The sequence below is a fragment of the Rhinolophus ferrumequinum genome, chromosome 3 (assembly GCF_004115265.2).
Source record: "Rhinolophus ferrumequinum isolate MPI-CBG mRhiFer1 chromosome 3, mRhiFer1_v1.p, whole genome shotgun sequence".
NCBI lineage: Eukaryota > Metazoa > Chordata > Mammalia > Chiroptera > Rhinolophidae > Rhinolophus > Rhinolophus ferrumequinum.
In genome coordinates, this window is record NC_046286.1 from 93,061,255 (window position 1) to 93,073,282 (window position 12,028).

Below are 12,028 nucleotides of genomic sequence, written 5' to 3' on the forward strand. Positions count from 1 at the left end.
CCAATCAAAAGACATATGGTGGCTGAATGGATAAGAAAACAATACCCATATATATGTTGCTTATAAGAGACTCACTTCAGATGGAAAAACACACAGACTGAAAGTAAAGGGACAGAAAACAATATTTCATGAAAATGAAAAAAAACCTTGGGTAGCAATACTTATGCCAGACAAGAGAGACTTTAAAACAAAGACTATAACAAGAGATAAAGGACCTAGTAAGCCCACTTCTAGGGAGGACAAAAGGAAGTGGGTGACATTTTAAAGTGCTGCAAGAACTGAAACCCAGAATTCTATACCAAATGATAACATCCTAAAGAAGGTGAAACAGACGTTCTCAGATGAAGGAAAACTAAGACAATCTGTTATCAGCAAACCTGCTCTAAAATATTTGCTGAAGAAGTTCTTCAGACAGAGGGACATAATATAGAAGGAATCTTAAAATATCAGGAATGCAGGAAGAGCAAGGAAATGCTAAATATCTGGGTTAATATAAATAACTATTATTCTCACCTTCAATTCTTTCAAAGAAGTTGATGGTTGAAAACAAAAACTGTCACATTGTTGGATGAGGTTTTAAATGTATATAGATATTATTATGTACAAGATAACTACAACAGGGTAGAGAATAAAGGGATCTATATGGTAGTCAAGTTCTATACTGAATTACAGTGAAATGGGAAAATATCAATTCTAAGTAGACAGTGGAAGGCTGTCTAGTATGTATTTTGTAATGTATGTATTGTGTAATCACTAGAACAACATCTAACAAAACTATGTAAGGAGATAATAGTCTAGAACACAGTAGAGGGTGTCTCATGGAAATGGTGAACAGGAGGCTTCAGGGTCAGTCCCTCCACAAAAACAATAATTAAACTGGAAAAAAAAAAAACTACCAGAATTAACTATGTTTGAATTCTGGAAACTGGACATCTACAGCAACCAGGGGAGTGCTTCATGAAGGGAGAGGCTATCAACATTTGTTAAGACAGCAGTGTTAAGGACCAACTACCATTCACTATTCCTCAGCCCCGCTGTGACTATGGAGAGGGCAGCCCAGCGTCCTGGAGCTGCTGGCTTGTGCCTGGGTGGGCAGTAAAGACCTGGCCTTCCAAAAATTGGGGGCTGTGCATTTGGTTGGTGTTGGTGATTCTCTGAGGGACTGGCCCAGATGACTTTCTTTAGACCCCTCAGGAAAAGTTAAAGAGACAGACATACTTTTCTTTTTTTGATCCAGACATTTAAAGAAATCTCTATCAGGTCACTGGCTTGGGCTGTTTTTCTTACTGTTGAGTTTTGAAAAGTTCTTTACATACAAGTCTAGAAAAAAGCCCTCTGTTCGATAGGTGATCTACAAATATTTTCTCCCATGCTATAGCTCGTCTTTTCATTGTCCTGTGTTTTTGGCAGACTGAATGTTTTTATTTTGATGAAGTCCAATTTCTCACCTTTTAAGGATCATGATTTTGGTATCATTTCTAAGAACTCTTCACCTAACCTCAAGCCATAAAGATTTTCTGCTTTCTTCTAAAAGTATTATGGTTTCATTTTTATCTCCAGATCTATGATTCATTTTGAGTTAATCTTAGTGCAAGGTGCTAGGTTTATGTAGATTTCAGTGTTTTTTATATGGCTGACCAAACTTTCCAATATATTTGTTGAAATATTATCCTTTCTCTATTGTTATCTTTGTCAAATATCAAATGTCCATATTTGTGCAGTCCTATTTTTCCATTCTCTATCCCGTTGCATAGCTTTATGTGTGTATCCTTCTGCTAATACCACACTGTATTTCTGTAACTTCACAGTAAGTCTTAAAATCTAGTAGTTGATTCCTCTTTGTTCTTTTAAAAAAAAATTGTTTTCTTTATTCCAGTTCCTTAGTCCACCACATAAATTTCAGAATTGGCTGATCAATATCTACAAAAATTCCTGCTGGAAATTTATTGGAATTGGAGATAAGTCTACAGATTTGGAGTTAAATCTATAGATTTGGGGGTGAAAATTGATAGCTTTATTATGGTGAGTCTTCCAATCAATCAACACAGTATGTATCTCCATTTATTAGGATCTTCCTTGCTTTCTTTCATCAGTTGGTAGCCTTCTGCATACAGGTCTTGTGCATGTTCTATTACATTAATACCTAAGCATTTCATTTTGGGGAAGCTATTGTAAGTGGTATTGTTTTTCAATTTCGGTTTTCAGCCTTTTATTGCTTGAATATATATAGAAATACAACAGATTTTTATATATTACCCTGGTATCTTACCATCTTGTCAAATTCACTTGTTAATTCTATGGGTTTTTGATAGGTTTCCTGGGATTTTCTATGTAGAAAACTATGTCATCTGTGGCTAGGGCAAGTTTTTATTTCTTTCTAATCTGTATTCCTTTTCTTTCTTTTTGTCACTCTAGAGCACTGGCTAAGACTTTCAAAGCTACCTTGAGTAAGACTAGTGAGAACAGAAATCCTTGCCGTTTTCTTGATCTTAGGAAGAAAGCATTCACTTTTTCACACATGCATCACACACACATACGCACACACATACTTACATAAATACATATTAAAATGAAGGTGAAATTAAGACACTTTTAGACAAACAAATCTGACACAAACCTGAGAGAATGCGCGTAAGTATACTGGTAAGTAGACCTGTACTAAAAGAAATTCTAAAGGAAATTTAAGAAAAGAATACATTAAATGCAATGACAGAAATAGTTACAACTTGGTGGGGAGTATTATGAACAGATGATATCTCAAGACACCCTCAAAGAATGGTTAAAAATGGTCAGGCGTTAAACAGGCTTCAGAATGAGGGGAGGGTTGTGAAAGACAGAAGAGAAAGGACATTTTGGATAGAAGGAATGGTGTGAACAAAGCAACAGAGGACAAATTTGGACTTTTACCCATGGACAAGAGAATCACTAAGGGATGTTTAATGGACAGTTTGTGGTCAAAAACATCAACAGACGAATGGATAAAGAAGATGTGGTACATATACACAATGCAATATTACTCGGCCATAAGAAAACATGAATGGATCTTGAGATTATGCTGAGGGATATAGGTCAAACAGAAAAAATTAAGAACCATATGATTTCACTCATATGTGGGATATAAAACTGAAGGCAACAAAGGAACAAAACAAACAGAAACAAAAACTCATAGACACAGACAAAACCAGAGGGTAAGGAGGAGGAGGGAGGTAGAAAAGGGTAGAGGAGGTCAAATATATGGTAACAGAAGAACTGACTCTGGGTGGTGAACACACAATGTAGTATGTAGATGATGTATTATAGAAATGTACACTTGAAACCTATATAATTTTACTAACCAATGTCACTGCGATAAATTTATTAAATAAAAAAAATTGTAGGCAGCTTGTCATTTAAGTGTCAGAGGTAATTTCAAGTGGAGATATAGTAGTTCCCCCTTACCTAAGATCCCCAAGTGGATGATGGAAACCACAGATAGTATCAAACCCTATACATATTAATACTATGTTTTTTTCTTTTTCATACATACCTTTTCATTTAAAGGAAGCACTTTACATTTTCTCTATGGCATATCTAAATTGCCAGTACCACTCCACTCATGCTATGGGGCCATTACTACCATGTTTCCCCGAAAATAAAACCTAGCCGGACAATCCGCTCTAATGTGTCTTTTGGAGCAAAAATTAATGTAAGACCCGGTCTTATTTTACTATAAGACTCAGTCTTTAATATAACATAATATAATATAATATAACATGACATGATATAAGACTGGGTCTTATATTAATATTTGCTGCAAAAGACACATTAGAGTTGATTATCTGGCTAAGTCTTCTTTTCAGGGAAACACGGTAAGTAAAATAAGGGTTAAATACAAGCACTGAGATACGACAGTCGAACTAGTAAGTGAACTGGCTAAGTGACTTACAGGTGGGTAGTATATAGAGGGTGGAGATGCCAGACAAAGGGATAATTCATGTCCCAGGTGAGAAGGGGACAGGACAGCACGAGATTTTGTCACGTTACTCAGAACACACAATTTAAAACTTACGAATTATATTTTTGGAATTTCCATTTATTATTTTCAGAATATGGTTGACCAAGGGCAACTGAAAGTGCAGAACGTGAGACGAGATAAGGAGGAACTACTGTATAGACATCTGTTTGTAGTTTGGGGCAAGAATGTGCGTGGAAGGAAACAAAGCCAGGAGCCAACAGGTGACAGACAAACAGTAAATTGGAATAAATCCTCAAAAGGTACTGAAGACTTCTATGAGAATGAAATATGAGTGGAGTGTGAGTGAAGGAGACTGTAAGAGTACGATGACAGGATGATGGAGATCAGAGCTCATTCATGGAATTTTAGTGGGTTCCTAGATCTGTACACGTTCATTCTATAATTCCAGATTAAGATGCTCTGTGTAAAGGGCTGATAAACATGTTCAGTGTAAGAGGCTTTGTGACAATTCTTTTCGTATAGATTCTATACCTTACCTTCATTTGTGTTTCTAATGGTGTTTGTGCCAAGAAAGGAGGTTGTCCCACCAACATTTCAAAAAGAATTACACCAACACTCCACCAATCACATAACTGTGTATAGCCTAAAATAAGATACCAAAGTTACAGTTATTTATAAGCACTTTTTAAAAGTGCTCAGAATCAATACAATCAAAATTACTATTAAATCACCAGTTTATACTGTAAAATTAATATTTACTATAAACCTGAAAAACAAGCCAAATTGTAATGACTGAAAAACAAGCCATATTTTATGGTGTTTCGGCTGCTCTAAAGGCCTACTGAGATTATTTATAAAACAAATGTTTTACCTGTTCGTAACAACACTTCAGGAGCAATATAATTGGGAGTCCCAACCAAAGAATGCGCGAGGCATCGCTGGTGCTGGCGTGCAGCTCTCCGTTCCAGGGGCTTCAGTCTGTCTCCACATCGACAGTTAGAGGGGTCACCCCATTCATTACTGAAATCCATGCTGTCTTGCCGGGGATGGTCACCTGTAATGTCGAACAAAAGGAAATAAAAGCAACAAGAACAAGAGTAAACCTACAGTCCATTTAATCTTTTGACATCACGGCTTACAGTTAACAAGACTCTCCCCCTGTGACAAGCTAAGACACAATATATACCAAATCACTGCTCGTGTTTGTTATTGACTAGATGCTGCGATCTTAGGTATCAACAGGACAAGTTTTACACTAAGAAAAATTAGCCCAAGAATCAGTAATGTACTCAATGTTGAACGATGACAATTGAAGTCATGAGCAGGCAGGATTAAGATTTTGTTATTCAGAATGCTCCCCATTACTACTCTGGAGTTCAAAGTTTCAAAGAAATTAAATCAGTGTTTCATTCATTCAACAAATGACAATGATAAATAAGAAAGACAGGGTTCTTCTCTCAGGCAGCTTCTCTGTAGGGGAGAAACACAACAAATATGTATGTAAGAAACAGTGATTCATCACATGTAGAGTCAACATGAGGTGATGTGACAAACGGAAGTGGTATTTGTGAAACCCAAATGGGAAACAAACATTTGAAAACCAGGGCAAGGCGTTTTATATAGAAACAATAACAGAAAGAAGACCAGTGCGGATAGAAAAGGGGAGAATGGTAGGAAATGGAGCAGGAGCCAGTGCAAATGGTTTTTGTAAGCAAAAGAAATGGTTTACCTTTCACTTTAAGCACAGTGGGAAGATATTGCAGAGTTTGAAGCAAGAAAATGACAAGATCTGATCTATGTTTAAAAAAGAAAACTGCTGTGTAGAGAATAGATAATAAGGGAGGACAGGAGTAAAAAAGAGACCACTTAAGAGGCTATTACAGTTAAGCTTGGAATATGATAGCAATGGAGGAGATGGACAAAAGTGAACAGATTCAGGATATATGTAGAGGTGGAGTAAGCAGGACTTATTGATGAATTAGATGTAGAGGGCATGGGAAAAAGAATCAAGGATAACCAGGTGGGTGTGGTGGCATAATTTACTAAACTGGGTAAGAGTTAGGAGGAGGAGAAAATTAAAAAGAGTTGTTTGTTGGTAATGTTAAGTTTGAAAGGCCTATTAGAAATCCATGGGAAAGGAGAGGCCATTTCTGGAGAGAGAGATGGAAGTCACTGATACAGAGATGGTATTTAAAGCCATGACTAGATGAAATGACCTAGAAAAATTATCTAAAATTAACCTAACTGTAATAATCATCTGGGATGTTTGATTAAAATATAATTTCTACCCTCCAGTGACGATTTTCAATCAGTAGACTGGAATAGTACCTAAAAATCATATTTTTAAGAAGAACCCCAAATAATTCCGGTGAATCTCGGGAGACATTATATTACATTACGCTGAACATTAAAGTAGGTTTGGGTGTCTCAGTTCTATCCATTTAATGTCAACTTGTGTTCACAGAAGCCCAAGAGGCTAAGAATACCTACCTCACACGATTGCTGTAAGCATTAAATTAAAATATATGTAAAAGCACCTAGTCATAGTAAGTATTCAACAAATGTCAGCTTGACTTACACTTCCATTAGCGCTTGAAGGGATCTTGGTGAGGTACTGTGGTGTAGTACAAATAACATGCACCCTGTAATCAGACAAACCTGGGTTCAAAGCCTAGCCCTTGCACTTATTTTCTGTCTGAACTTGGGCAAGTTAAGCTACTTCATCTAACAAAGCCTCAGTTTCTTCATACTGCCTTCAAATGCCATTGTGAGGACTGAACAGAATCATGTACATAAAGTGTTTAAGGTAAAGTAAGTTGCGTAATAGTCATACAATGGAATCCAAAATAGCAGTGAAAATAAATGTTACATGCAAAAACACAGATGAACCTCAAACATAAAAGAAGTCAACACAGAAGAATACATATAAAATGATTATATTTAAGGGTTCCAGAGGAGGCAAAATGATATATCGTTTAGGGATATATACATATGTGGTAAAAAGAGAAAAGTAAAGAACTGATTGCAAAGTTCTGAAATAATGGTGACTTATGTGAAGAAGCGAAAGTGGTTCTAAGTTTAGGGGCTTCAAGTACTGATAATCTAGTACTGAAGTTGAATGGTGGGCACGGGACTTCATGTAAAAATTGTTTAAAAAATGTTATTTGTCTGATCTATTTCAAAATAACAAAATGTGAAGAGGTTAACTCAAAAATGTTAATGAGATTTAGAAGTCACTGAATCTAACACACTCTTTCATTTGATATGTCTAAGTGTCTGAAAGATCACCCACGCTTACCCAACAGTCAAGACCTGACCCAGGACTTTTGGCTCCCGTCCAGTGATAATACCATCTTATATTTTAATGCATTAATAAATCACATTAATATGTACAAACAAATTTTATGATTTTACTCACCACTCTGATAGTACTTAGAATCGTGTGTCCATCTGAAGCCAGTGCAGAGGCCGAAGTCAGTCAATTTAATATGACCGTCACGATCAATCAAAATGTTATCAGGTTTAATATCTCTATGGATAAAACCCATTTTATGAACACTTTCTACTGCACAGGTAAGTTCTGCTATGTAGAATCGAGCCAGATTTTCTGGAAAGATGCCCATTCTAATTAATAGGCTCATCATATCACCCCCAGGAATATAGTCCATTACAAAGTATAAATTGTCCTTATCTTGGAATGAATAATATAGACGAACTACCCATTCATTGTCAGCTTCAGCCAGGATATCTCTCTCAGCTTTAACATGAGCAACCTGATTTCGAAGCAGAACATCTTTCTTCCGAAGAGTTTTTGTCGCATACAATGCCTTAGTATCTACTTTTCTTGCCAGACAGACTTCACCAAATGCTCCTATTCCTAGTGTCTTTATCTTCACAAACATAGACTTGTCCATTTTAGCTCTCTTAAGACGGATGTAATTAGACTCTTTTTGGCAAAGCATCTTTCTCATTTGATCCTGGGCATCTTGAGATAATCCAACCTAGGCAAATAAACTAAATGTTAAAGGAGGAATTATCTTCTATACAGAAAATTAAGAAATAGCTTGGAAAAAATTCAGGCACATATTTAAAGGTTAAATGCACAATAATTTTTACTAAAGCATGTTAGAGATCTAGAATATATTTCAGAGAAAATTAATTATCAAAAGTGCAGCTTAAGGGACAGTTAAGAGGATGTATATACAAAGTGAGTACATACGCAGATTCTGCTGTGGAGAGCAAGGAGAAGACAATACCAGTGACCAGCTTTCTATTCCTCTCTAATGCGCTCAAAAAAGGGTCCCCATGTGCCATAACCAAACATCTGTTCCCATGCAGCCTCATCTATCCCTCCATGCATAGTCATCCCAAATCACACGATTAGACTGCCTTCATTATAAGCTTCTCTTTATGGAACACCTAGGCCTCAAATATTCTTCTCTGATTTCATCCTTAATTAAAAGAAATTATTTCACTCTAGGTTCATTTATTCTAAAAAAATGATGTGTTAAGAACAAAAGAATATCTTTTCTAACCTAACCACTCATTAATAGTCAGTCTTTCCTTTTACTTTCTCAAGGCATTAGAATAAGGGTAGGTAGGACTCACAGCCATCACTAACACAAAGTGCAAAGGGTTTCACCTAACTTCTTTAAAAGGAACAACTTGTGTGATTACAGGGTATCTTTTAGATATTTTGGAACATTTCAAGGAATAGTCAGTGTGATTTATGAAGATACCAAGATGGATAAAAACAAAAACCAACTGCTAAGTAGACATGGAATATCTGGATTTAGAAGGAAGGAACAGTTTATTCTTAGCTAGCTAATAAAGAACTAATTTAAGGGTTTAAGCAGAAAAGGAATTTGATTTGAAAAGTAAAGTCTAATTCTAGAAATGCAAGACTAATTAAAATATAGCAATCTCATGCTTCTGTTAGGATACACATTTGCATGCAAAATCTTTTAAGAAAGGTGGCATGCTAGACTTAGTATAGAACTGTTTCTCTTAAAATCTTACTTGCCTACACAGTAATGGAGGCTACAGAAGTCAGCAAAGCTTCCAACACCATAAAAGTTTAAATCAGCTATTAGTGAAAGTGAAGAGGAAAAAGGAAAAATAAACTAAGAAAATACACAGACAGACTTTAGTAAGAAAACTTAAGAGCTAAAATATGGATAAGTCATACAGATTATCATGGTATTTCTCATCTAACAAAATCGAATTTATAGCAGGAATAACAATACTGTGAAATCATATTTAGAAAAACAATTTTAAAAGAATGGTTTTCTCAAGTTTTGTGAGAAAATTTTATCACAAATTTAAGCCTCTTGGATTTTGAGTGATACGTAGATGTAAGATTAGGACTCAAACTTTTGAACTATAAACATATGATAAAAACAATAATGATGACAGTACCATATAGTATCTACTAGTAAAGAGATCTATATGGAAGTACAACAGAAATTAATTTAAAGTGAGTGTTTACTTATTCTAATCTCTTTAGCAGACTTTGATTGAATAATTTCAGCACATTTTTCCAGTACATTATAAAAATGAAATTAGATAGGGAAATAACTGAAGGGAGATGTCTCTGACACTTTCAAGTAAGACCAACTTGATGAATAATAAACCCACAAGCCCAAAAAGCTACTAAGTAAAAATGTTTCACAGATGTATCAAGAAATGAGACCCAGATAATTCTAGCTCATTTTAAAATGTAAGATAACATGTAAAACAAAAAATAATCCTTGCTCCAATTTCCATATAAAGGGATTACATACACCTAAACTGCACACTGTAAATTATATTTTTCTTAATTTATTAGAACTTTATTATAGGAAATTCTGAGTAAATCTTGAAATACTAAAATAAAATGCTATAATCAAAAGTACTTTAATGGTTACTGACTTTTAAATAATTGACAATATAGTTGGCTGTGAAAAGAGAAAAATTCTGGACCACTATATTTTAAAACACCACCAAGCAAATAGATGATCAAGTATAAAAATGGACATTTTAAAAGGTTTTACCCGCATCATTTCGTTCTCTAATTGTTTTTTACGATGCAGACGTTGCTGATGAGATTTGAGTACATTTTCTACATGTTGCTCCATAAAGAATTTAAATGCCTGAGGAGAGTAACTTTGAATCCGAGATTCCCTTCGCTCTTCATCTTTCTTGTTCTTCCTAACAGTGATAGGTGAAGTTGTAATCTGTTTCTTTTCTTTATCCCCACTATCAACATTTTCATAACTTTTTTCACCCTCGTCTTCCTTGGGCAAGCTCGGCTGATCCTCTTTGTTAGATTTATTGATTGACTCATAGGGAGGAACAGGTGGGTTTTGATGTAGCAGATGTTTTGGATAAGGTGGTGGCGGACCTTGATAGTTTGGAGCTTCGGCAACAGGCGGCATGACGGTCATATTTGAAGTGGTACCCTCAGAAAAAGGACTAGGTTGAACAGTTTGAATGGGCTGTGGTATCCAAGACGGGTGCGTCGGTGCTAAGGCAGTCTGTAGCTCTGGTTTTAATACACGTATGCTTTTCACGGGTTGTTGAATTGGAGCTGGTGTGATAGCAGTGACTGTTGTAGCTGAAGGCTGAGAATTAGCAGAATGACTTGTTCTGTTTCCTAACGGGTTATTAAAAGAATTTGACCTCACTGGTATGTTAGGTTGCCAGGTAGGGATTTCATGCCCGGTGCTCGGGGATGACTGGGCTGGAGCAGAAGACGACTGAGGCCAAGTTGTTTGCAGTCCAGGTACACTAATGTTATAAAGCTCCATGTTATGACTATTTCTATTTGGCACCATCATAGACTGAGGAATGTTTCCATTTGCATATGATGAAGGAGCAGCAGAGCCCCCTGTCTGTAAAGCAGAAGGGCTTTGTCCATTAGTTGTGGTCAGAGGATACGGAGGGGGTGGCTGCCGGTTCACAGCGCCAGCAGGGACCACGTTTTGGTGGATCATAAAATCAGTCTGACCACCACCATTCTGCATGCCAGGTCTCCCTGGCTGAAAGTTAAACTTGTTAGAACTCTGCATGATGATTGGTTGTCTGCCAACAGGAACAGAACTAATGCCTCTCTGTCCCTGATTAGGAGGGTTCATTGGGGATGCGTTAAGAGGTGGTGGAGGATAGCCCTCCTGCCAGGCTCCAGGTGGAACAGGAGAGATTCGGGAGATGACGTATTCCATGTTCCCAGAATAGCGCTTCGTTTGAGCGTTGGGTTCCCATGAGGGGGGAGGTGGAGTTGTACCTCTTGGAGGAGGAGTCTGGCCTCTTGGAGGTGGTGGAGGAGTGACACTCCTTACTTGAGGTGGTGGTGGGGGGTTCACTCTCTGTCCATTGCTAGGGTGAGCTTGAGCAAAGGCTGTTATACCGGATCCTGACAAAGGTTTTCCTACGTCTGTCTGCGAGCTGGGACTTTCAGAACGATAGGCTGCACTGTCTCCCAGCGCTGGGCCATGTCTCTGAGGAACTAAGGATTCTTTAGAACCTTTCCAACTTTGTTTGCGGTTAACTGATTGTTGCACATTCCCTATGGTCATAAAACAGAAGGGAAAAGAAAACAAAATGTTTTAGCCTCTTACTTTTGAAAAATTTACCTCGGAACTGCAATACTACTGATAATTCTCTTTCAAGAATTATTAAAATCAAATTTCAGTAAGTGGTTTTATTTTACCTTTTAAGTTTTTATTTTTATTTTTTTGACTAGGTAATACATTCTCATAGCTCAAAATTGCAGAGGTACAAAAGGAAACCCACCTCTGTCCCTCAGTCAACCAATTTCCTTTCTGGAAGGTAACCAATGTCATCAGTAAGCTATTTTAGTTATACACAAGTAAATAGTATACCTCCTATTTATACTCTTGTGCCTGGTTCTTTTCATTAAAAAAGTTGAAAGATTTTTTATCAGTACATAAAGTGTTTTCTCACTTTTAAAAAATTATATCATAGTTTTTCACTGTATAGATATACCCAAATTATTTAATCAGTTCCCTTATTGATGGATATTAAGGTTGTTTCTAGTCTTTTGCTTTACAAAAAAAAAAAAAAATTGTACAG

The 12,028-nt window shown here is 36.5% G+C and overlaps 1 protein-coding gene across 2 annotated transcripts in view; it reads right to left on the reverse strand.

The window, feature by feature from the left end:
* LATS1 (large tumor suppressor kinase 1) overlaps positions 1-12,028 on the reverse strand; it is a 46,335-nt gene that overhangs the window by 11,061 nt on the left and 23,246 nt on the right. For both annotated transcript variants that reach the window (XM_033098722.1, XM_033098731.1), the window contains 4 exons: positions 9,988-11,501; positions 7,374-7,956; positions 4,827-5,009; positions 4,492-4,598 (listed from right to left, as the gene is read on the reverse strand). In XM_033098722.1, the coding sequence (XP_032954613.1) occupies positions 4,492-4,598; positions 4,827-5,009; positions 7,374-7,956; positions 9,988-11,501 (2,387 nt within the window). The remainder of the gene's footprint in view (positions 1-4,491; positions 4,599-4,826; positions 5,010-7,373; positions 7,957-9,987; positions 11,502-12,028) is intronic.